This window comes from Cervus canadensis, chromosome 13 (genome assembly GCF_019320065.1).
Source record: "Cervus canadensis isolate Bull #8, Minnesota chromosome 13, ASM1932006v1, whole genome shotgun sequence".
Taxonomy (NCBI): domain Eukaryota; kingdom Metazoa; phylum Chordata; class Mammalia; order Artiodactyla; family Cervidae; genus Cervus; species Cervus canadensis.
In genome coordinates, this window is record NC_057398.1 from 35,797,100 (window position 1) to 35,822,032 (window position 24,933).

A 24,933-nucleotide genomic window follows, 5' to 3' on the forward strand; every position below is an offset into this window, starting at 1 on the left:
GTTTCCCTGAATCCCGCAGGGATGGGGGTTATCGAAGGCTTCCCACAGCGCTGAGGGCAGGGGAGCGAGGGATACCTGTGTCCCAGAGCCCCATCCATCTCTCTGGCTAGAGTCCTGGGGAGCTCCAGCCCCGGGTGCTCATCTCAACCTCAGGATCGAGTGGTCAAAAATGCTCCTGACTTCCGAAGCTCAGCCAAACCATTGTAAATGGATTTTTCCAGAATTTCTGATGATCCTCCACATTTTGAATAATTAAAAAAAAAAAAAAAACGCCTTTGGCCTGGCCATTCTCAGAAAGAGGAACCCAGAGTAGGATGTGGTTTTACAATCAGAGGAAGTGGATCCCAACAGTGGTGACACGGTAGCGCATGCTTGGTCCTGCTGCTCAGGGCAGCTTCTACATCTAACCAAGAGTGAGGCCTGGGCCCCACTGGCAGAGCCCCCAGAAGAACATCTCTCTCAAACTAAGCATTTCCTTGCAGCTATTTTTAAAGTCATTTCAATCTCAGCGGATGTGACCTTAGGGTAAGGAAGTATTTGTTTAAAGGATAAAATTTATAAAACATAAAGGAAAAAGATTTGACTACATCAACATTCAAAACTTTTGCTCCTTAAAAAGACACATAAGTAAAATGAAAAGATGACTCAAATTAGAAGACATTCTCAACTCATTCAAGCAATTAAAGAACTGAATCTAAAGAATAGAAAGAAACCCTACAAACCAGTAAGCAAAAGACAACCCCAGGGCTTCCCTGGTGGTTCAGACTGTAAAGATTCTGCCTGCCAATGCAGGAGACGCGGGTTCGATCTCTGGGTTGGGAAGATCCCCTGAAGAAGGAAATGGCAACCCCCTCCACTGTTCTTGCCTGTGAAACCGCTGGACAGAGGATCCTGGCAGGTTACAGTCCATAGGGTCACAAAAGAGTCAGATACAACTTAGGTACTAAACAACAATTTGTTCAGTTGCTAAGTCGTGTCCAGTCCCATGAACTGCAGCACTCCAGGCTTCCCTGTCCTTCACTATCTCCTGGAGTTTGCTCAAACTCATGTCCATTGAGTCAGTGATGCTATCTAACCATCTCATCCTCTGTCGTCCCCTTCTCCTCTTGCCCTCAATCTTTCCCAGCATCAGGGTCTTTTCTAATGAATGACAATAGCAACAGACAAAAAAGGGAAATGTTTATAAGCCTGTTATTTGCAGAAGGTAAACATTTTATGGATAATTAGAGAAATGCAAATTAAAACAAGAGAGCATTTTGTGCCCACCAGCTTGTCAGAAATGAGAAAATTGGACAATGCCAAGTGCTAACTAAGATATGGAGATTACAAAGTTAAAGATGTGGTTACCCCTTGTCATAGATTATACTTATGATCTGACAATTCCCCTTTTAGGCATCTACCCATCACCTGTGCTATACAATATGGCAGCCACCAGCCACATGTCTTTCTTGAACATTTGAAATGTGGAGAGTGTAGGTCAGGAATGGAATTTTAAAACATTTTATTTAATTCATTTAAATGTAAGAATTCATACTTGATTCAGTTATTGAAAAACTTAAGTATACTTGGAACAACTTGAGTCGATGAGCCTACTTTTTTAACCTGTGAAAGTGAAAGTTGCTCAGTCGTGTCCAATTCTTTGCAACCCCATGGACTATACAGTCCATGGAATTCTCCAGGCCAGAATTACTGGAGTGGGTAGCTATTCCCTTCTCCAGGAGATCTTCCCAACTCAGGGATCAAACCCAGGTCTCCTGCATTGCAGGCAGAGTTTTAACCTGTAAGTTGCATGAAATCTACATACAGATGAAATTTTCTTATGAAAACCTACTGTCCAAATTGTGCTGTGAGTGTAAAATACACTCCAGATTTCAAACACTTAACACCAAAGAAAGGTAAACTATCTTAGTAATTTTTCTATACTGATAACATTGAAATGACCATAGTTTGGATGCATGCATAATCAGTCACTCAATCGTGACTGACCCTTTGCAACCCCATGGACTCCTCTGTCCATGGAATTTTCCAGGCAAGAATACTGGAGCAGGTTGCCATTTCCTCCTCCAGGGGCTCTTCCCAACCCAGGGATGGAACCCATGTCCCTTGTGTCTCCTACATTGGCAAGTGGATTCTTTACCAATGGGTGCCACCTGGAAAGCCCCATAGTTTTTATATAGTGGGTTAAATAAAATAGATTACTAACTTAAGTTTGTGTCTTTTTACTTTTTTAAAAAGTAACTTTGACATTACACATGTAGCTCAAATTATATTTTTCTTAGAGAACATTCACCAAGACTCTCACTTGTACACAAGGAGATGTGTGCAAGAATATACTTTGTAGCATAATATGTAATAACCAAATAAATAGACACAAACCTTGAAGTTCCTTAACAAAAGAAGGGGGGAGGAAATAAATTGTGGTTTATTTACACAGTGAAAAATCACCCAGGAGTTAAAATGAATGAACTAGAGTTACATGTATCAGCATGCAGAAATCTAGGTTGCAATGCTGGGTGGCAAAAGCAAGGTGCAGAGGGCTCACTAATCATACAATGCTTGGAAAGCATGGAAAATATTAGGACTCATTTGTGGATACATTTTAGTCTAATAAAAGGATAAAAACATGCATGGAAACTGTAAACAACCAGAATCCAGGTGGTGGTAACCAGATCAGGGTAGAGACTCAGAGACCTCTAATTGTGTCTGTAACATTTTGTTACTTGCTGGAGAGGGAGTTTGGTATGGTTTCCCGAGTAGCTCAAAGAGTAAAGAATCTGCCTGCAAAGCGGGAGACCTGGATTTGATCCCTGGATCAGGAAGATCCCTGGAGAAGGGCATGGCAACCCACTCCAGTATTCTTGCCTGGAGAATTCCATGGACAGAGGAGTCTGGTGGGCTACGGTCCATGGGGTCGCAAAGAATCAAACATAACTGAGCAAATTTCACTTCACTTCAAGATATTGCAACAACTTGTTTGATGGTCAAAGCTGCTTGGTTTCTGGTCGTAAAATTTCAAAGAACTTTAGTCTTCGGTCCTTCTCAAATCCAGGGTTGTCTGCCCAGTGATCCTGCCATTTTCCATCTTTGCCGGCTAGCAGCCATGGCGACGTCTCCCATGTATGTGTTCTTTTTTTTTTTTTTTTTTTTATTAGTTGGAGGCTAATTACTTCACAACATTTCAGTGGGTTTTGTCATACATTGATATGAATCAGCCATAGATTTACACGTATTCCCCATCCCAATCCCCCCTCCCACCTCCCTCTCCACCCGATTCCTCTGGGTCTTCCCAGTGCACCAGGCCCGAGCACTTGTCACATGCATCCCACCTGGGCTGGTGATCTGTTTCACCATAGATAGTATACATGCTGTTCTTTTGAAATATCCCACCCTCACATTCTCCCACAGAGTTCAAAAGTCCCATGTATGTGTTCTTGAGAAAAATGATTTGGCATGGGTTTGCTGGTGTCTTTTCATAATTTTTATTTGTTTGTTTGTTTGTTTGTTTTGGGCTGTGCTGGGTTTTCGTTGCTGTGCACAGGTTTTCTCAGTTTGTTGCAGAGAGCGGGGGCAGTGCACAGGCTTCTCATCACAGTGGCTTCTCTTGTTGGAGAGCACAGGCTCCAGCGTGCATGGGCTCAGTAGTTGAGGCACATGGGCTCAGCTGCCATGCAGCATATGGGATTTTCCCAGACCAGGGATCGAACCCATGTCCCCTCTACTGGCAGGCAGTTCTTAGCCTCTGGGCCACCAGGGAAGTCCTGTGTACCTGCTCGGTTGTGTCTGACTCTTCGAAACCCTATGGACTATAGCCTGCCAGGCTCCTCTGTTCATGGGATTCTCCAGGCAAGAATACTGGAGTGGGTTTCCATGTCCTACTCCAGGAAGTCCTGTTGGTGTCTTAAACTGGAGGCACTGCCGTGAGGGAGGCAAACACAGTGCCTGCCTGTGATGAGAGGCCACTCAGCCTAGACAGTGACCTGGGGCCGCAGGAGCCACAGGCCACCTCCTGGCTGGGACTCCATCCAGAGCCTCCTGCTGGCAGAGGTCCTGACTTCATGTTTTCAAAGGGTCCTTTTAAAGGACTCACTCAGCACACCTGAGAGCCTCACAATGCTTCGCTTCCTTTGCAGGACGACTGGTATCTGAGAAGTGAAAAAGCAGGATGCCCCCCGGGGTTGACTGCCCCATGGAATTCTGGACCAAGGAGGAGAATCAGAACGTGGCAGTTGATTTCTTGCTGCCCACAGGGGTCTATCTGAACTTCCCTGTGTCCCGAAATGCCAACCTCAGCACTATCAAGAAGGTACGATCTTGACCTTAAAACTAGTCCTCAGAGCTTGGAACTCAGAGAGACAGAAAAAGTCTCGCAGTTTGAGATTTGAGATCCTCTGCTATGAATTTTAAAAGACATGGGAATTCCCTTGAGGTCCAGTGGTTAGGACTCCGAGCTTTCTCTGTCTGGGGCCTGGGCTCAGATCCTGCAAGCCTCAGATCCGAAAAAAAAAAATTAAAAGATAAAAATAATGTGCAAGAATTCTTTAAAACCCGCAGTTAGAATCTACCTCTTTCCAAATTCAGCCCCTGCCCTTATCATTGCATGTTGCTTGCATGCGTGCTCAGTCGTATCCGACTCTTAATGACCCCCATGGACTGGGGGCCAACAGGCTCCTCTGTCCCTGGGATTTCTCAGGCAAGAATACCACAGTGGGTTGCCATGTTGTCCCTCCCTAGATTCTCATGAAAGCTCCAGGGTGCTGGTTCCCAGGGGGGCCTTTCATTCTCTCCATGACTCTGCCCTCATGTTTGAAACCACAGCCTATCCATGGCCACTTAAGAGTTTTACTGGTCTTTTGTCTTCAGAGCTGTCGTCATAGTCAACAGCATCTTTGGAAATAGTTTTTGGCTTTATTGAATCATTTTCATGGTGGATTACTGAGTCAAAGGATAAAACGTCTGGATGGTATTTGGTAGATAGTGTCTTGTGACCTTTTCAAGGGCTTATCCCACTTGCAAAGGGTAGGGCTTCACGGGTCATGTCAGAGGACAAGGCCTTAGCCCCGGATTTGAAAACACTGGGGAGCAAAAAAAAAAAAAAAAAAAGGAGAGATGCAATGAACCATCCTTGAGTTTTGTTTTATTTTTTTAAACCTTCCCTTCCTGGGTGTTTCTTTCTTTCCTTTTTTTAATACTGGCTCTTAGCTGTGGCATGCAGGCTCTAGTTCCCTGACCAGGGATTGAACCTGGGCCCCCTGCATTGGGAGCATGGAGTCTTAGCCCCTGGACCACCAAGGAAGTCCCTCTGGGTGTTTCTTTAAAAATTAAATTTCTTTTTTTTCCTTTTCAAACGTATATGGACACACTGAAATTTAGGAGAATAAGAAAAAGTTAGAAGGAAAATTTACCCATGATTCAGCCATATGAGACAACCACAGTTAACACTTTAGCTATTTCCTGTTTTCTTTTCTATATAGTGTTTTTTTGTGATTATTCTCTTTAAGAATTTTTATATTCTTTTTCTGAGTTAACATTATAACATCTTTCCCATGTTATTAACCTTATGTAAATATCATTTTAAAGTGAATCATATTTTTCTGCTTACAGAGCTATACATGCATATTATTAAAATTCCAGTACTGCAGACACATTAGTAAAATTCCAGCACCACAGAAATCTAAAACATATCAGTCCCTGCAGTCTCACCTCATATCCCAATTCAATTTCAGTTTCTTAATATTCTTATTTATACCAGGGACCAGATAGTAAATATCCTGGGCTTTGCTGGCCATATGGTGTTTGTCTCGACTACTCAGTTCTTCTGTCTGGGGTGGCAGCAGCCATAGATGGCGTGTGAGTGAACCAGAGTGGCTGTCTCCCAATAACTTGGCAAACAGTAGCTTGCCAAGTCCTGGTCTACAGTAATTATTAATTACTGTAATACACTCATTAATTGTTTTTATGGGAATAATAAAATTATTATTTATTTTATTTTAATAATAAAATTATTATTTTAGTAGTAATAATTACATTTTTTATTGTTTTTATGGGAATGGGGTTGAATGACATTCACTGTTCTACAGCTTAGGGTTTCTCCCCACTGAATGCTATATCTTGGAGTCCTGTTTGCCCTTGGTACAGGTATCCTTATGTTCCATTCACACCTGTGTTCTGTCCCTTTACATCGATGGAACATAATTATCCACCCCCCGTGGAAGAAAAATAGGGCCGTTTTCTCCTTTTCCATCTTTTCTGTAACTAAGCGGTGAGCGCCTTTGCACTAAAACGGCGCCCTGGGGACACCTCCACGCAGAGGCGTTTAGGGTCCCTTCATTGTGTTAAACTTTTCTGAATTAGTGGCCAGAGTTGAAAGATCAGGGTGATGAGCTCCAGAGCGATTAGCTGGGTGCCTGGAGGTCATGTCTGGCTGGCCATCTCTCAGTGTAGCCTAGAGGAGACCGGAGGACCCGCTCTCAGCTCCAGATGTTAGCACCTACCTGGCCCCCTTCATAGAAGGGCAGGATCAGCGACTCCTAATGACCCGGTGGACCCTAACCCTGTGGTCAGTGATCGAGGCGTGGAGAAGGTAGTGGTCCTGGGACCTTGCCTTTGCCCCCACTTGTCAGCGCCCCCAGCCCTGGGCTCCCTGTGGCCCCGCCCACGGCCCCGCCCACCTTGGGGCGGGGCTGACGGGCCACTGTCCTCGCAGGTGTTATGGCACCGCGCCCAGTACGAGCCGCTCTTCCACATGCTCAGTGACCCTGAGGCCTACGTATTCACCTGCGTCAACCAGACGGCGGAGCAGCAGGAGCTGGAGGACGAGCAGCGGCGGCTCTGCGACATCCAGCCCTTCCTGCCCGTCCTGAGGCTGGTGGCCCGCGAGGGTGACCGCGTGAAGAAGCTCATCAACTCGCAGATCAGCCTGCTCATCGGCAAAGGTGCCCAGCTGGGGCCGGGCGGTCCTCCCTCGGCTGGGCCTGCCCCTGTCCCCGCCCCCAGCCCCACCCCACCCCTGATCCTGGCGCTGACCTGGCTCCCTCACCTCTCAGGCCTCCACGAGTTTGACTCTTTGCAAGACCCGGAGGTGAATGACTTCCGAGGCAAGATGCGCCAGTTCTGCGAGGAGGCGGCTGCCCGCAGGCAGCAGCTGGGCTGGGAGGCCTGGCTGCAGTACAGCTTCCCTCTGCAGTTGGAGCCCTCAGCGCGGAGCTGGGGGCCGGGCACCCTGCGCGTCCCCAATCGGGCCCTCCTGGTCAATGTCAAGTTTGAGGGCAGCGAGGTGAGCTGAGGCTCCTGCCTGCCCGGTGTGCTGCAGGCAGGCTGCCCGGTCCCCCTACGAGACTCCCAATCCCCCATCAGCCCTCCAGATCCACCCTCCTTCCAACAACATTGCTTGGTATTTGTGGGGCATCTATTGCACCGGAAGGGTCAGCCAAACGTCCCACCAGGCAAGTTGCAAGAGGCAGAGTGACCGGATGGCTTTGGTCCTCAGTCCACTCATGTATCCAACAGATATTTCCTGGTGTTGGCCACATGCAGTCATCAGATGCAGTTAGGGGGTAGGGTGTGCCTAATACATGCAGATGGGCCACACACACCGCCCCCCACCCCGCGTGCGCCCCTGTGCCCCGTGAGCTCCCTGCAGGTGTGGACGGCTGACCCTCCCTCCTCCTCCTAGGAGAGCTTCACCTTCCAGGTGTCCACCAAGGATGTGCCCCTGGCACTGATGGCCTGCGCCCTCCGAAAGAAGGCCACGGTGTTCCGGCAGCCGCTGGTGGAGCAGCCTGAGGACTACACGCTGCAGGTGAACGGCAAGCACGAGTACCTGTACGGCAGCTACCCCCTCTGCCAGTTCCAGGTGAGGGCTGGGTGCTGGGAGGGATTCCTGGGCTCCCGCAGCCCTCGCCAGAGTGGAGGGTGGGGTGGGGGAGCTGCTCCTTGGCCCCTCTTGAGCCCAGCAAGCCAGACCTTGGGGGTCACAGTGAGAGTGTCCCCACGCTGGACTGGCTTTCCTCATGAGCAAGGGAGGTAGGTGGGGACAGGAAGGGCCAGAGGAGAGACCCCACCCCAGAAGGCCTGGCATGAGTGGTCAGTGTGGGGCGGGGGCAGGTCCCCAGGTAGCCAGTGGGCCAGGGAACAGTTGGGGCCGCTGACCCTGTGCCCCCATCTCAGTACATCTGCAGCTGCCTGCACAGCGGACTGACCCCCCACCTGACTATGGTGCACTCCTCCTCCATCCTCGCCATGCGGGACGAGCAGAGCAACCCTGCCCCCCAAGTCCAGAAGCCACGCACCAAACCACCCCCCATCCCCATGAAGAAGGTGAGCCGGCACCCTGCTCTTATCCTCCCCGCCAGCCCTTCCTCCCACCTGTGGTCCAACCCTGAAGCCTATCGGGCAATACCATGGGCCAGCGGTCTCCTGCCTTTTGATTGCTCAGGATTGAGAACTGGGCCTTTGAGCTGGGTTGGGGGTCTGTCTGGATGTCCCAGGGCAGCCTCCAGGCCTGGCTCTCCGGCTGCCTTCTCTTCCTGCTCCTCCTGCTTCCTGCCCTGTAAGGCAGGACTGTGTGCCCTGCAGAGTTCGGGGCCTTGGGGCCATGGGGGTGTCCCTGCGGCAGGTTTTCTGGTAAAGGATGGCGCTGTGGGCAGGTACCGAACCTGGCTGTAAGCCTGCAACACCCTCACCGCCCCCCCCAGTGGCCACAGGCCTCATCAGCCTTCTCTGAATTCCTCTGCCTTAACTCCCCGATTCTCCCCCCAACCCTGCCCAGCCCTCCTCCGTGTCCCTCTGGTCCCTGGAGCAGCCTTTCTACATCGAGCTGATCCAGGGCAGCAAAGTGAATGCTGATGAGCGGATGAAGGTAAGGGCGGGCTCCTGGCCGGGAAGGGCACAGGCAGTGTGTGTTTTCTGCAAAAACACGGTGGCTGTGGCCTGAAGGGGTGGCAGAGGAAGAAGGGAGGGGGGTCACACGAAAGCCACCTGACCACATTACCCAGCATCCCTGCCTGGGGTGGTTGTGAGCAGCTTCAAAACAGGAAAGGGGGAGGGGGGCGGGCCGGCCGGCCAGAGAGGCCGATTCGCAGAAACCAGGCCCAGTGAGTTCTGGGTATTGACTTTGGTGGAGGTGGTGGGGCCCGGCCCAGCCCAGGGATGTGGAGCCTGGGAGGTGATGGACACAGAAGAGGAGCCGCTCCAGTGAGCCAGGGGGCCAGGCCCATTTCTGAGTCATTCACACGCCCGCCTCCTCTGGCCTCAAGATGGCCTGTGAGGTGCAGGTTTCTCATCCCATTTGCAGAATGGGAAACCCAGGCTCAACGAAGCCAGGGCTCTTTGGGGAGCACTTTCTGGCTGGGGTAATTTCACACGCAAGGCAGGTCTGGTTTCCCGTAGACGTAGCAGGTTTCTGACTGGGGGGTGAGGGCAGAGATGGAGGACACAGGGCAGGGTGTGCTGGGGCATTAAATCCTTCCTTGTCTAGAGGGACTCATGCAATTCTTGGGCGCTGGACCAAGAGGGGCCCCTGGAATTCCTGAGCCCCGATAGGGAAACTGAGGCCCAAAGCAGAGCAGCAACCTGCCCCAGGGTCCCACAGTCAGTGGGGAGTCACCCACGCCATCCTCCCCTCCCCATCACTCATTCCCCCTGAGGCAGCCAGTCATCCCTTATCTGGACCACCTTCAAGCACCTGGTGGGGGAGGTTCAGGCCCACTTGAAATGAGGACATTTCAGGAGGAGATTCGAGCCTTAGGGGGAACAGAGCACGCAGGGGGAGAAGGGGCCTGGCCTCTGCCACCAGTCACCTGCACGCACCTTCCCCAGCTGGTGGTGCAGGCTGGGCTCTTCCACGGCAACGAGACGCTATGCAAGACGGTGTCCAGCTCGGAGGTGAGCGTGTGCTCGGAGCCCGTGTGGAAGCAGCGGCTGGAGTTTGACATCAACGTCTGTGACCTGCCCCGCATGGCCCGGCTCTGCTTCGCACTTTACGCCGTGATCGAGAAGGCCAAGAAGGCCCGCTCCACCAAGAAGAAGTCCAAGAAGGCGGTGGGTGGAGCTTGTGGGAGTCACTCCCTGCTGGTCCGTTCTTGTCCTGCAGCCCCCTGGGGCTGCTGCCCATCTGTCCCCAGCATCCCAGCTGGCACGCACACATCCTGGGAATGGGGTCTGGGTGGGCCTGCAGACCCCGTCCTCCTCCTCCCCATCGCCCCACTGGCCACCCCCCTGCCCCCCTGCTGTGTGATGGTGCTGGAATCCTGGGCTTATGAGCAGGAGTGCTTGGGATATCTAGACCTGGGCCTTTGATCCTTGAGGGAACCCAGAACACCTCTCCCTGGGGTGGAAGGAAAATCGCAGTGTCCTCCCAGGGAGCCTGCGTCAGCAGCAAGCTGGGGATGGAGGGGTGGTTGAGCACTGAGTCAGCAGGACCAGGCTGTGACTGGCCGCCGAGCTGCTCTGACTCACTGGTAGTTGACCGGGGCCAGCTCTCTGGGGCTGCTATGTTCTGTGTGAGGCTTTCTCAAGAAGCCGAGGGTGGGATGTGTCCTGGAACAGTAGGAAACCAGTCTGGCTGACCCTGCTGGCTGCTGCACAGGGAGTCTGGGTGAGGGCAGGGCAGCATGGCCTGACTGGAACCATCCTGCCGTTGAGCAAACGGAGGCCTTTGGGGCGGCTGGCCCTGACCCACCTGGCTTCTTTCCCAGGACTGCCCCATTGCCTGGGCCAACCTCATGCTGTTTGACTACAAGGACCAGCTGAAGACGGGCGAGCGCTGTCTCTACATGTGGCCCTCTGTCCCAGGTGGGCCCAGGCCAGGAGGGGGCGGTGAGGGTGTGGGGTGCACCCAGACGTGGCGGCATTTCCCTTGCAACTCTGTCTGTCCCTGTGTCCAGACGAGAAAGGGGAGCTACTGAACCCCTGTGGCACCGTGCGGAGCAACCCCAACACTGAGAGTGCAGCCGCCCTGGTCATATTTCTCCCCGAGGTGGCCCCTCACCCTGTATACTACCCTTCCCTGGACAAGGTCAGTGAGGGGGTTCTCGCCATTTGGGGTCCAGGACTCACCCTGCCCAGAAACCTCAAGGCTAAAGATGAGCTGTCCCCACCCTGCCTCTGGGGCACCCAGGTCATGATCCCTGCACCCTGTGAATTGCCCAGGGCTGGCGGCTGGGTCCCCACACACTTTTGAGGGCTTCCTTGACTGTCTGGAGTCCTCACGTGCCCTAGAGTGGTGGTTCTCAACCGGGCCCACTTGGCTTCCTGTGGGACTTCTGGCAATGTCCAGAGACAATTTTGGTTGTTGCACCTAGCCGGGGAGATGCTCCTGGCATGTCATGGGTGGAGGCCAGGGATGTCGCTAAATGCCCTGTAGTGCACGGGATGATCCCCACCATTGAGGGTCACTCGCCACGAAGTCAGCAGTGCCAAGGGGTTGACACCGACTCCCAGGGCCCCCCCCAGGCTCTCCCAGGCCCCAGGGGCGCTGCTGATATCAGGGTCACTCTTGCAGATCCTGGAGCTGGGGCGGCTCGGAGAGCACGGACGCTTCACGGAGGAGGAGGTGAGCTGGGGGCCGTGGGCGGTGAGGTGTGGACCTGGCAGCAGCCCTCACCACTGCCCCCCCACCCCACCCCGCCCCCGCCCCGCCTGTGCCCCTCAGCAGCTGCAGCTGCGGGAGATCCTGGAGCGCCGGGGTTCCGGGGAACTGTATGAGCATGAGAAGGACCTGGTGTGGAAGATGCGGCACGAGATCCAGGAGCACTTTCCCGAGGCCCTAGCCCGGCTGCTGCTGGTCACTAAGTGGAACAAACACGAGGACGTGGCCCAGGTGGGCGACGGAGGCGGGGCCGGAATGAGGGGGCAGGGCCCGGGATGGGAGGGGCGGAACCCGGGAAGGGCGGGGTTGGCAGGGGCGGGGCGGGGCGGGGCGGAGGCAGGTAGGGCGGGGTCGGGGCGGGGCGGAGCCTGGAGCCAGACGCAGCCGCATCCCTGCCCTGACCGCTCGTATCCTCCTCCAGATGCTCTACCTTCTCTGCTCCTGGCCTGAGCTGCCAGTCCTCAGCGCCCTGGAGTTGCTAGACTTCAGCTTCCCCGACCGCCACGTGGGCTCCTTCGCCATCAAGTCCCTGCGGAAACTGACGTGAGTCCCGCGGGATTCCTCATCCTCAGAGGGCAGCTTTGCTCCCACCGCCTGGGGCCTAGGCACCGGGTGGGGACCTTTCCTCAGGGCCTGCTCCGGTGAGGCCGGCCTCCCGTCCCAGCCCTGCCCCCTCGCCAGCCGCAGACCCTCTCCCAAGCCGCGGAGCTCCGGGCCCCAGCCGGCCTCCCTTCTCTGCAGGGACGACGAGCTTTTCCAGTACCTGCTGCAGCTGGTGCAGGTGCTCAAGTACGAGTCCTACCTCGACTGCGAGCTGACCAAATTCCTGCTGGACCGGGCCCTGGCCAATCGCAGGATCGGCCACTTCCTCTTCTGGCACCTCCGGTAGCTGGACTCACCTGCAAGGCCACGGGGAGGAGGGGCCTCTTGCCTGCTGGCCTCGCGTTTCCCACCAGCTGGCCGGCCCGGGTGTCCTTGGCAGCCGGGTTCTATGGGGCTGGGAGGGGCTGTGTGGCCGCTCCAGGCGAGGCTCAGCCCTGGCTTCCAACCCCCAGCTCCGAGATGCACGTGCCGTCAGTGTCCCTGCGCTTCGGCCTCATCATGGAAGCCTACTGCCGGGGCAGCACCCACCACATGAAGGTGCTGATGAAGCAGGTGAGGCGCGGCACCCCACAACCCTGCCTGCACTCCACGACCTCGCCTGGGCTCCGCTTCCAGGCAGAGTAGCTCCACGCCCCATCGCTGTAGAACCCGGTGGGCCCGGCAGGGGCTCGGAGCCTGCTCCTCCCAGTCCACCCACGACACCCTCCCATCCTCCCGGCCAGGGGGAAGCACTGAGCAAACTGAAGGCCCTGAATGACGTCGTCAAAGTGAGCTCCCAGAAGACCACCAAGCCCCAGACCAAGGAGCTGATGCACCTGTGCATGCGCCAGGAGACCTACCTGGAGGCCCTGTCCCACTTGCAGTCCCCACTCGACCCCAGCACCCTGCTGGCTGAAGTCTGGTAAGTCCCAGGCCCCAGCCAGGGCCTCCCCTCCCCCAGCCCCAGGCCTTGGGGAGGGCCCGCTGCTGACTGTGTCTGCCCCTCAGCGTGGAGCAGTGCACCTTCATGGACTCCAAGATGAAGCCCCTGTGGGTCATGTACAGCAACGAGGAGGCAGGGAGCGATGGCGCTGTGGGCATCATCTTTAAGAATGGGGATGGTGAGCAGGCGGGCCCCAGGGAGGACCCGGGAGGCCAAGGCTTCCACACACCCTGCCATGCTGCCCTGGGTGGGGAGGGGGACCCTGCTGGGGGCGGAGGACTCCTGGAAGGTGAGCTGAGGAAAAGACAGAGTCCTGGGACTCGGGGGCCTGGGCATGGCTGGGATTGGTGAACCCACTGGAAACTCATGCTGTTCCTCCCCGGGGCAACTGTGCAGACCTCCGCCAGGACATGCTGACCCTGCAGATGATCCAGCTCATGGACATCCTGTGGAAGCAGGAAGGCTTGGACCTGAGGTGAGAGGCCTTCCGGTCATCCACGTGTGCCCGTGCCAGGCCTAGGACTGTATCCTGTTGCCGGGGTCCCCTGTCAAAGCTGACATGACTGCCTCAACCTGAAATAAGACTGGCTGGTCTAAGAAGAATTTTGCTGTTTTTATTTAGTCACTAAGTCATGTTCAACTCTTTTGTGACCCCGTAGCCCACCAGGCTCCTCTGTCCATGGGATTTCCAGGCAAGAATACTGGAATGGGTTGCCATTTCCCCCTTTAGGGGATCTTCCCGACCCAGGGATTGAACCCCTGTCTCCTGCATTGATAGGCGGATTCTTTACCACTGAACCACCCAGAAGGACCAGTTTAAAACTCGGGGTCAGGGAGGCAATAGGGCCGTAGGATGAGGATAGAGAATGCCAACCCTGGCCCTTGGCACCTGTCTCTCTCTATGGTTTCCTTTGCCCCCAGCATCCCTGGCTTTTTGCTCCATCTTCTCCATCCAGTCACTGGGATTTTTCATTTTGAACAAACATGGACTTGGCCAAAGTGCTGACTTTTCCTCTCTGCATCTTGGGTTCTGGTATGACCTTTAAGAGTCAAGGGCTCCTCCCCAGCACCTTCTCTTTTTCAGCAACTTCAGTAGCATCTCCTTTGACTTTTGTGGGTTAAGCTCCTCAGGGTCAAGCAGCCCTTGGGACAGCCCTTGACCACTATGTCTGCCTGCCCCTCCTCCCACCCGGCTAGGATGACCCCCTACGGCTGCCTCTCCACTGGGGACCGCACAGGCCTCATCGAGGTGGTGCTTCACTCGGACACCATTGCCAACATCCAGCTGAACAAGAGCAACATGGCAGCCACGGCCGCCTTCAATAAGGATGCTCTGCTCAACTGGCTCAAGTCCAAGAACCCTGGGTAGGTTTTGGGCCCTCAGGACAGACAGCCTCTCCTTCCCAAGGAGTGGAGTTTGGGAGTCAAAGGCAAGGAGAAGGGCCTGTGACAGTCTCTGGAGCTTCTTGCTCAGCCAAGGACCATCCCATAGAAACTGTTGAGGGGTGGGGCAGGTCAGTGTTCTCACAGGTATAGGTTAGTAGTAACCTATAGGTTACATGGCAGTAGTAACCTATAGGTTACATAGCAGTAGCCATGTAAGAACCACCCTGAACTTTGCAGCTGCCGCTGCCAAGTCACTTCAGTCATGTCTGCACCAGGCTCCTCTGTCCATGGGATTCTCCAGGCGAGAATACTGGAGTGGATTGCCATACTCTTCTCCAGGGATCTTCCCGACCTGGGGATCTTATGTCTCCTGCATTGGCAGGCAGTTTCTTTACCTCTAGCACCACATGGGAAGTGTTGCCCCCTCCAAACTTTAGGAGCCTTTAAATCACAGATCTGCAACTTGAGCTGGCTCAGCTGAGTGGTTCTTCTGCTGGAATCTCTCCAGCAGCTGAGCTCATCAGGTAGCTTGATGAGGGGGGCGCATCTGGGGCCTCTCTCCACATGGCCTCTCGTCCTTGCCTTAGCTTCCCTCTGTGGCAGTGAGGAAGGTTCGGGAGCCGTAAGGTGCCTTAAGGACCCGGCTCCAGAATGAGCCCAGCATCACTTCCTCCATGTTCCATTAGTGCAAGCAAGTCACAAGGCCAGAGTAGAGGGAAGGGGACAAGGACTTAGAAGAAGCTGCAAAGTGGCGTGGCCATGGTTTCCTTCCCCACCCCCCAGGGAGGCCCTGGATCGAGCCATTGAGGAGTTCACCCTCTCCTGTGCTGGCTACTGTGTGGCCACCTATGTGCTGGGCATTGGCGATCGCCATAGTGACAACATCATGATCCGAGAGAACGGGCAGGTGGGTGCCTGTTGGCCGGCCTCAGGCCCTGGCCTTTCTGCTCTGCATGGAGCTACTGGCAGAACCCCCTCCAAGCCCTCCCAGCTCCTCTGGGCCAGGCACCCTCCTTTCTGACTTCTTTTCAGTCTTTGCTCTCCCCTCCCCTCAGCTGTTCCACATTGATTTCGGCCACTTTCTGGGGAATTTCAAGACCAAGTTTGGAATCAACCGTGAACGGGTCCCGTTCATCCTCACCTATGACTTTGTCCACGTGATCCAGCAGGGGAAGACAAATAATAGTGAGAAGTTTGAAAGGTGGGAGTGCCTCAGACCCCCTAGATGCCCCGTGGTGCTAGGGGCCCCAGGCGGAGTGCAGGGATGGTGGGCCTCAGCTCTCAGATCACCCCTGGAGGGGACAGTGCTGGGAGTGGGTTAGAGGAAGCTGGGGCTTTGTGTACATGGCTCTTTCCGGGGCAAGGGTGGGCCTGCTGGCTGGCTGGCTGGCTGGCTGGCTGGCTGGCTGGCTGGCTGGCTGGCTGGGGTGGAAGTGGCCAGAAGGACCCAAAGCCCCCTCCCCGGCCTCTCCCCGCAGGTTCCGGGGCTACTGTGAGCGGGCCTACACCATCCTGCGGCGCCATGGGCTCCTTTTCCTCCACCTCTTTGCCCTGATGCGGGCGGCAGGCCTGCCTGAGCTCAGTTGCTCCAAAGACATCCAGTATCTCAAGGTAAAGGCCAGGGCAGGGCCCCAGTGGTCAGGAGACCAGGGAGCCCCAGACTTCCTGAGGCCCCTCAACCCCCAGGTGTGATGGACCCACAAGGCCCATTGGCCTGGGACCCAGATGTGGCAGGAAGCAGACGGCATTAGCATGTGTTCTGCCGGTACCTCCTTTGGCCCGCCTGCCCGTCCTCCACAGGCTGAGGGTGTTTCTACTTGCACGGGAGGGTTCCCTCTGTGGTTAAAAGATATTTTTCCTTCCTGTGTCTTTTCAGTTTGTGACTCGGGTGGGGAGTGAAGGGTGGTGGGGCCACAGCTCCTGCCTGGTGTTCTCTTTGGTGCCCAGTTCCCGGGACGAAGCTGCTCCCCTGCTTCCTTCCCTGGCCAGCTTCCAGTGGAAAAGGCCAGGTCCTCTGTCCACATGGGGCTTTGGGGCCAAGATCTCCTGGCATAAGCTGACATCTTATTTTGAGGATGGGTTGGGGGGCTGCCTTGGTTTGGGGTCAGAAGGAAGAACCTCTTCCCCGGGGAGATGTTGGGGGTGCTCTCCTGACTCCTCTGTGAGGAGGGGGTGTTACCTGCCCAGAGAGGGCAGAGGTGCAGGGGGACAGGGGTTCCTGTTGAGCAGGGTCCAGCCCCTCAGGGGGATACCCACTCCTTCGGTTTTGCCCCAGGATTCTCTGGCATTGGGGAAAACAGAGGAGGAGGCTCTGAAGCACTTCCGAGTGAAGTTTAATGAAGCCCTCCGGGAGAGCTGGAAAACCAAAGTGAACTGGCTGGCTCACAACGTGTCCAAAGATAACAGGCAATAATAGCCCCTCCCAGCTCTGCGCCCGGAGACGAGCAAACTGTCAGTCTTGGGAGCCGAGCACCCTCAGCCACCCTCCAGGGCCAAAAGGCTGGACTGCATCCTTGGGAAAGAACCTACACGACTGCCTTTTGTTTACACTGGTTATTTATTTATGACTTGAAATGTTTCAGGAACTGAACAGCCATACATAGAAATGCACCCTAGAGTGGGGGCGGGGCGCTGTCCTCCTTGTGTCCGTCAGAGCCTTGGGCTTTGATGGGAAGACACTGTGAGCCGCACACCTCAGGCTGCATCTTGCCGAGGGTCTGTAACCTCAAGTCTTCCAGCTGGTGGATCTGGAGCCAGCCAAGACTCCTCTCTCCCGCACGGGGGCTGCTTCCTCCCCAGGCTCCCACTGCGCTGCACATGTGTCCGTGCCTGGCGGTCCAGACAGGGTGCCCATGCCTGCTCACCACCTCCACCTGCGTGCTCTCCATTGACTGAGTTCTGGGCAGCTCCCAGAGGCAGGCTGGGTGCCCTCCGCATTCAGGGAGGGTACTTCTGGTTACGGGAATTCTCATCTCTGCTATAAAGCGATTTTGTTTGCGGGTAAGAAAAAAAAAAAGTAGCCCAACTACTTACTGACCTCTATAGCTCCGGGTGAGGGCGGTGGGGGGGGGGGATAGCCCCAGCCCCCATCAGGTAGAGCACACACTGGTTCTCAAGCCACATCAGAAAGACGGGAGCTTCACTGAGCTCACCCTGGTCATGGATCAAGAGGCGAGCAGGTGCAATTGTGCAATTGTGTGTGACCTCCCTCCCCCTGAAGCAGGTTTTAGGTAGTGAAAGACCTATCTCCTCTCCAGAACACTCACTGTTGAGACTCTGCTCTGAGGACCTAGGTAGCAGAGGCATGAGTCAGGGGTGTGGGGGCATCTTTTCCTCAGACAGTAGTTAGCCAGAGAACGATTCAGACTCAGCCTTGGGTACATCTGAGGAGCTCCAGGAACGCAGGTCTCTGGGCCTCTGTCGGCCTTCTGGAGCCAACTCTGAAGACACGGCTGAGAATCTGGGTTTCCAGCAGCCCACGGGTGGGGGTAATGGAATCAGCAGCCTACTGGGGACCCACAGGGCGACACCACTTACCTCTCAAAGGCCTTGCAAGGCTCAGCAGTGCCAGAGGTAACTGCCCTCTCAACAGCCCAAGCGCACAGCTTCCATAAGAGCCCGGGGGACTAGTTTGTGTCTCTGTTCATTAGAAGTGGCTGAGTGGCACCAGCCGTAGCAATCCATGCCACCCACAGAGCTCCACTGACCAGACCCTGGTTCCCAACTAAGTGCTGAATTCATCAGACCCACCTCACCTATCTGGGAATAGGAAAAGCTGAGTGTACATCTGTCTGTTTATTTATTTAAACGAGTCTGTGCTTCCTGGCATGGACAGCACACTGTGTATACACAGCAATGTTTGGTTTGGGTACATGGCCTGTGTGCCCAGCGAAAAGAATATTTTCTATGTTTTTTTTTAAAAACCATTTGACGTTTCTGTATGTGGAAGGTGAGTTCGACATAACTGATGAAGGTTCAGACCAGTAGTCTGAAACCTTGAAGTGAGAGGTAAAAACAGATTAAAAGAAATAAAAGCCTTTGTATGTTATGTTCTTGGCTCAGAAAGAAACCAAGGGAATGTACGATTCAAATGAAAATGAGACCAACAAAAAGCCGCTCTCCTGCTGGAGTTAGAACCAGACTTTATTGTATGTATACACTTTCTGACCTATTGTCAATATACACATCTGAAAAGTGGTAGCACGGCCGCTACAGACAGCGCGAGAACGGTCCTGTCTCCGCATTAGGGTCTACCCACGGTCTAAACAGAGCAGCTACAGTGACAGTACATGGAGGGGTGGCCACACGTGACACGGGACAGCTGGCAGTGTCCTCGAGACTAGCGGTTATGATCACAGCGTAGTGTTCAAAATTATTTTCCCCCGGTTTTAGAAATCTAAAATTTTACATGTACATTAAAAACCAAGTGCTGTGGGGGTTTTAGCTCCTGACTGCTGTTCTCTCCTTTCACCACCTCCTGGGTGTGGGTTGTATCCCCGGGGCGGGCTCTGGGAGGAGGGGGCACAGCAGCTGCTTGGGAATAGAGTGCTGCCCTCCGGCCACTGGGCGTCATTTCAGCAAGGTTCTGAGTATGGATTCCCCCAGGCCTGTTGCTGTCTCCAAACCAAGCGGTTAGAGGGTCTGCACCACCTGGACGGTCAACATGCACTCTCACCAGCAAGGAAAACTACATCTATTCGGTACGGACCCCAAGCTGCACCTGTGTAAGCTGCTGGTCCTCAGAGAAGCGAGTACACACAGCCAGGGACCCCGGCTCCCCTCAGCCCTCTGCCAAATCAGAAATGGGTAGAATCCCAAAGGAAAGACCTGACCTTTTCCAGCCTCTGAAGAGGGGTCCCTGGCCCGGTCCCCTCCTGCCAGGCAGCAGGCACAGTTCTGTGCCCGGCTCTCCTGGTCCTGGGTGGAGGTGGGGGGTGCGGGTCAGGGGGGTCTCAGTCCCTCCCACGCTCAGTGTCTCCACTTCACTTTGCACCCAGCCCTGGGTTACACTAGCACAAAAGACACGAGGAATCCCAATTTATTTACAAAATATTAAAAAGTCAGTTTATCATCTACATATTAGCCCCATTCTGCCATTTTATACATGCACTAGTGTGGAAAAATAAAAACTTTAAAAAAAAGAAGAAAGGATTACCAGGTGGGAGTGAGCAATTCTAACCCTTTGTCAAGGAGTCCAGTCACTGCAGCTTTTCTGGAGTTGAGTGAGCATCAGCTCCTCACATAACTTAAGAGCGATCCGGCGAGCGGGAGGAAGGCGGGTGGCGGGGGAGGGAGCCTACGGGCCTACACACCAAGCAGGGCGGAGATTGGCGGCGGGGAGGGTCTGCAGACCTACTGGCCAGAATGACTTTGTACATCATGGACCCTGGGGGTGGGCAGCGATGGCAGCAGAGTCTCCGGAAGCAGGAAGGAAGACGGGGTGGTGGAGGACGGGGGGTGCTCAGTAGCTGAGGGTGGAGTCGTCCCACTCCAGCTGCTGCTGCCGGTTCGCGGTCTGCGGGTCCCCATGCTCCCCCTCATCCTCCTCACTGCTCTCCGACTCGGCGCTGGTGATGTCGTCCTCCTCGTCCCCGTCCTCGCTCTCCTCTTCCTCCTCCTCCTCCTCCTCCTCACTGCTATGCTGGTCCTCGTACGTCTGACAAAGGGACGACCCAACAGACCAGGTGCTGAATCCAGCCCCCGCCCCTGCTGGAAGTCACATCCCACGACCTGGCCAGAGGGGCTGGACTAGGCTGGAAGGGGCCTCACCGCAGACAAAGGGAAACAAAGCTCTGGTCACCACCCACAGTGTGACCAGGACCCATATCAGGCCCCACAGGCCTCACTTTAACGGCAGGGTCGTGGTAAGGACCACACAAAGCACAGGAACGTCGGCGGTGGGGGAGGGGTGGGGGAGCCTCCCCAGGGCCCCACACCTACCTCCATGGGGTTCACGGTGATGGTCAGGGCGGAGTCGTCCCAGTCCATCTCGTTCTCTTTCCCGGTGTCCTGGTCCCGCATGGTTCTCTGGTGTGCGGCCCGGATCCGGAACACCCCCAGGATGATCATGAAAACCAGGAAGCTGACGCACACCACGATGACGACGGTGGCAGTGCTGGGCACGACTGGGGTGAGAGGAGACAGGATGGCTGTGATGACAGGACCCGTCCTGGGCCCATGTGCCCTGGGCCTCCCTACTGCTGGCTCCATCAGCCCCCAGAGAACAGACAGACCTCTGAGAAAAGGCTCAGTGCAGGGGTTTGGTCCCTTGCCGCGTTGTCTGTGCTCGTTTCCTTATGTTTTGGGGAATAAAAGCTGGGCTGGCCAGTGACTGTTCTGAGCCAGGAGGGAAGCGGGTGCTGAGCTTACAGAAGGAGTCAGGGCAGGGCAGCACAGTCCTACCTGCAAACGGGTGGGGGTTGGCCAGGTTGTGACCCGAGAGGTCAATGAAGGAGCGGTGCTCGGGATGGACGAACTGTGGCTGGGCAGCTATGTGGCTGGCGTGCTCCATAGGGTTGGCCGTGTGGATAACATTCACCTGCAGAAATGGAAAGGCAGCCTGGATGTGTCTGGGGAATGGACATGCACTTGACCAGCACCACCAAAGTGGGCCCTGGATGGGTGCTGGCGGGCAGAGAAAAGGACAGAAGAAGCCAAGGAGGGTGTTGTAGTGATCTGATGTTGTCACACAGCCAAGAAAAAGCCTGCTCTTGTAATAACTCATATTTATTGTGCCTGATAAAATAATTTATCCACAACAGGCCGGAGGAAAAGGCCCAGCACCACCAATGGCCCTTTACCCCATGTCATCTGAGAAGCCTGGGCACAGACCATGCCCCTCTTTTCTTAAAATCACAGCCACATGCAACAGCACAAATCACAGGCTCTCTTATCTTTCAAATCCACTACCCTCGGCTCAAAGAATACCCTCACGGACTCTTCAGCCTTGTGAGTCTAATTCTGGGGCTGTGGGGTCACAGTGCAAGTGTTCAACTGCTGAGAATAACGTCTGGTTCATTCCTCTGGGGCACAGGAGCTCTGAGTGACACTAGACATGGCAGAGGGGCCACATGCCCCCTGGCCACCTGGGCCGGAGCCACCACGACCACGTTCCTCGCAAGGCGGTCCTGCCCTGGGCAGAGCATTCACTCCCAGCAGGGCCAGGCCTCTGCAGAAAACCTCCGGCTCCCGGGCACTGCTCCTTCAAAAGCAGTGTCAAATCTCGAGACACACCCTTGCTCCTCAGGCCAAGGTATCAATCACCACTTGATCCCGACCACCGCCCTCCAAGGCCCCTCCAAGTCTCGGGCTGAGGGGGACTGTGAAGGGGGCACCGTGCCGGATCCCAGCTCACCTCACACACAACCTGTCACCACAAACCTGTGCAGGTCTAGCCTGGAGTAGCCCCCCAACTGGAAAAGGTGACCCAGCCCCCCAAAGAACCCCAACAGTGACCCCTACTAATGCCCTGGAAATCAGCATTTGCAAACATCAGGGTCGTGAGTGGAGTGCTCAGTCACTACGCCACTGGCCTTTCTCTGTAGAGCCCGGCTCTCACCTCCACCTGGAACTCGTTGCTGACATAGCGACCATTCAGCTCAGAGCAGACAAGCTTGAACTTGCGGTCAAGCAAGGACCTGGTGTGCCAGTTCCGATAGCGCAGAAGGTGTAAGATCTCCTCATAGCTGGCCATGGTGTCAACGCCTGTGGGCGAGGAGGAGACGGCAGTGCAGAGGTTAGGAACACAGGCCACAGGCAAACGCAGGCGGTTCCCAAGGCACTCAGCCATGCCTGGCTGTCCAACTGCAGGGTATCTCCCCCTACTGAAGGGCTTGTGCCATCGGCCCAGTCAACACACTCCCTTCCCGCCCCCTCCAGGGCTCCTTCCAGGTTTTGAGCTGGGAGGACAGCTCCCAGCTGTCACTCTTCCCACCTGTGAAGACCACGCCCACGTCAGAGCTGCTCATTTCGATGCCCTTCTGCTGCAGGCGGGCCGCATCCACCTCCAAGCTCTCCTGCTCTCCATTCAGTTCTTCTCCCTCCACTGTGACCTCACAGGTGTCCAAGTCGTGCACAATCTCCTCCGACACCAGTGACTCTTGAACTGCAAAAATAGCCCAACTGGAAATATCAGAGGCCGCGGAGCCTGGGGATGGGGGTCATAGCAACGGCCCGCCTGCTCATCCTCAAACTCACAGAGCCCTTTTAGGGACCATGGATGGAGGTATGGGAAAGTCGCTTTCAAGAATTGGGGGTGTTTTATGCGTCTAAAGAGGACTGAATGAACAGTCAGAAGGCCTGAGAATGGGGAGCGGTTTGTCCTGCTGGGACTGCCAGCCAGCAGGAGCATCCCCCAACTGCATCCCCTGCCCTGGTCTCCATCCTCTCAACCCCCAATATCTATCCCAGACTCTGACATCAAGCTGGAAAAAGATCAAAGGACCCCCCCCCCCAATAAGTGGGTTTCCAAACATCAGAAGGAGCTCCAGCCCACAGTCAGATTCTAGAAGCAAACCCAAAACAGCACAGAAACATTCAAGTTTCCAAAATCACAGAGGAAAAGGGCCGGGATTTTCCCCTGGCAGCCGCAGTGGGGTTTCAGCTGCACAGTTTCGAGCTGAGGCAGGGCCAGCCATTCTGGGCTATCACCTGTCGGGTCCTCATCCCCTTCCCCTTCGGGCTCCACTTCTCTCGTGATGGTGCTGATGATCCGAAGCTCGGGGAAGAGGAAGACCCCCTCTGAGCTTTCAAACTCAGAAGCCGCTCGAGCAAAATGGTGGATGCCGCTCAGACTGATCTTGGGCTCTTCTGGCTGCAAAACCATCACATAGCCGTCCACCGCGGGGACGGAGATGCAGGTGGCCTCGTTAGAACACCTGTCAACAAGGAAGGGGAGGGGAGGGTCAGGGCTCGAAGAGACAGCTTCTCAGGCCACACTCCTGGAGGAGGAACTGTCACAGGGTCACTCCAGTATTCTTGCCTGGAGAATCCCATGGACAGAGGAGCCTGGCAGGCCACAGTCCATGGGGTGGCAAAGAGTCGGACGTGACTGAGCACAACACACACACACACAACTCAGGCCACACGAGAGTGCTCGGAGGTGGCGCAGGCAGGATTCCACAACCACGTGGGGGACAAGACGCTGGCCACTCCCAGAATGTGCTTCCAAACATCACTCAAAGTTTCTGGTAATGAGTGACCATAAGCTTACAGAAGGGAGGCTGGTTTGTCCTAAAAAACTTAAATGCACACATTTTCTTCTCAAGGGTCACTGAGCAAAGAAAAACAAGATTTACTGCTAACAAATCAGCACCTACTTGACTGTGCTGGTGATTTTGAGTCTTCGGATCCCTGGGGTGGGGAACTGTCGTGAATTAAGGTAGGAAATGTGCTGCATGGCCTTATCAAGCTCCCCCACGTCCTCTCCCTCCAAGGTCAACATCGACTGACTAGGGTTGGCCTGGATCTGAAATGGCACCAAAACAGACAGGAAAGGAGTAAGGTTCTGTCTGCAAGGAGGTGAAACCATGAACGCGCTGACAAAGAGAATTAGCTTTGGACTGATGTGAACTGGTGACTTAGGAGAAGAAAAGCTTGTAGAATTCCAGTGACCATGACCCCACAACATGAAGTAAATATTGAAGGTGCAAACAGATCTGTGATGTAAGAAGAAAAAAAATGTTTGGTCTTTGTCCCTGGCACAGACCTCCTAAAACTCTTGCAATTTCCTGAGGGATAGAAGCATCCTTTGTTATTCCTGATTAAGCCCCTTTCAACCACCCCAGAGTTTACCTTAATGAGGTGACTCTTGGTGGAGCCCTAGATAGTTTCTGGATGGGGACTGGTTGCTAGAGAAACAAACCATGTGGTGAGAGTGGACCTTCAGTCCTACCCTTGAAGGGAGAAAGGTTGGAGACTGTGTTAATTGATCACCAGAGGTTAATGATTTGATCCATCATGCCTATATAATGGAATCTCTACAAACCCCCCGAACAACAGGGTCTGGAGAACTTCTGGGTTTGCAGACACAGCAAGGTGCTGGCGGGTGGAAGCCCTGTGCACTTCCCTCACCCCAGGCCCTGAGTATCTCTTCCACCTGCTTGTTCCTGAGTTGCATCCCTTACAATAAACCAGTAACCATAAGCAAAGTGTTCTGTGGGGTTTTCTGAGCAGTTCTGCAAATTATTGAAACTGAAAGTGGGGAGGGGTTGTGGGAATCCTGGACTTGCAGCCAAGCTGGATGGAAGTGTGGATACCAGAGGCCTGGAAGCTTGTAACTGGCAGCTGAGGAGCAGGTGTCTGGTGGGCAGGGGGGCCTGGTGCCCAGTCAGTGTCAGGACGGACGTGGACTATGGGATGACTGGGGAACGGGGGCCCAAAGAGCTGGAGAGTTAGGGTGTGGTGCTGGAGGTGCTAAGAGTAAAAACAGATCAAC

At 54.7% G+C, this 24,933-nt stretch overlaps 2 protein-coding genes across 10 annotated transcripts in view; one reads left to right on the top strand and one right to left on the bottom strand.

The window, feature by feature from the left end:
- PIK3CD (phosphatidylinositol-4,5-bisphosphate 3-kinase catalytic subunit delta) overlaps positions 1 to 18,546 on the top strand; it is a 61,923-nt gene extending 43,377 nt beyond the window's left edge. For 3 of the 4 annotated variants that reach the window (XM_043484606.1, XM_043484607.1, XM_043484609.1), the window contains 22 exons: positions 4,131 to 4,303; positions 6,704 to 6,932; positions 7,044 to 7,273; positions 7,673 to 7,852; positions 8,167 to 8,316; positions 8,768 to 8,857; positions 9,817 to 10,038; positions 10,695 to 10,791; positions 10,884 to 11,014; positions 11,501 to 11,551; positions 11,651 to 11,818; positions 12,009 to 12,130; positions 12,329 to 12,472; positions 12,643 to 12,742; positions 12,913 to 13,091; positions 13,178 to 13,290; positions 13,509 to 13,587; positions 14,310 to 14,477; positions 15,282 to 15,405; positions 15,554 to 15,699; positions 15,977 to 16,109; positions 16,774 to 18,546. In XM_043484606.1, the coding sequence (XP_043340541.1) occupies positions 4,163 to 4,303; positions 6,704 to 6,932; positions 7,044 to 7,273; positions 7,673 to 7,852; positions 8,167 to 8,316; positions 8,768 to 8,857; positions 9,817 to 10,038; positions 10,695 to 10,791; positions 10,884 to 11,014; positions 11,501 to 11,551; positions 11,651 to 11,818; positions 12,009 to 12,130; positions 12,329 to 12,472; positions 12,643 to 12,742; positions 12,913 to 13,091; positions 13,178 to 13,290; positions 13,509 to 13,587; positions 14,310 to 14,477; positions 15,282 to 15,405; positions 15,554 to 15,699; positions 15,977 to 16,109; positions 16,774 to 16,911 (3,135 nt within the window). In that variant the 5' untranslated portion in view covers positions 4,131 to 4,162 and the 3' untranslated portion in view covers positions 16,912 to 18,546. The remainder of the gene's footprint in view (positions 1 to 4,130; positions 4,304 to 6,703; positions 6,933 to 7,043; positions 7,274 to 7,672; positions 7,853 to 8,166; positions 8,317 to 8,767; positions 8,858 to 9,816; positions 10,039 to 10,694; positions 10,792 to 10,883; positions 11,015 to 11,500; positions 11,552 to 11,650; positions 11,819 to 12,008; positions 12,131 to 12,328; positions 12,473 to 12,642; positions 12,743 to 12,912; positions 13,092 to 13,177; positions 13,291 to 13,508; positions 13,588 to 14,309; positions 14,478 to 15,281; positions 15,406 to 15,553; positions 15,700 to 15,976; positions 16,110 to 16,773) is intronic. The other variant, XM_043484610.1, reaches the window with a different exon arrangement.
- Positions 18,547 to 18,623: 77 nt separating this feature from the next.
- The window catches only part of CLSTN1 (calsyntenin 1), a 76,813-nt gene continuing 70,503 nt past the window's right edge, over positions 18,624 to 24,933 (bottom strand). For all 6 annotated transcript variants that reach the window (XM_043484613.1, XM_043484615.1, XM_043484612.1 and 3 more), the window contains 7 exons: positions 23,816 to 23,964; positions 23,148 to 23,374; positions 22,432 to 22,602; positions 22,057 to 22,202; positions 20,901 to 21,036; positions 20,439 to 20,623; positions 18,624 to 20,154 (listed from right to left, as the gene is read on the bottom strand). In XM_043484613.1, the coding sequence (XP_043340548.1) occupies positions 19,960 to 20,154; positions 20,439 to 20,623; positions 20,901 to 21,036; positions 22,057 to 22,202; positions 22,432 to 22,602; positions 23,148 to 23,374; positions 23,816 to 23,964 (1,209 nt within the window). In that variant the 3' untranslated portion in view covers positions 18,624 to 19,959. The remainder of the gene's footprint in view (positions 20,155 to 20,438; positions 20,624 to 20,900; positions 21,037 to 22,056; positions 22,203 to 22,431; positions 22,603 to 23,147; positions 23,375 to 23,815; positions 23,965 to 24,933) is intronic.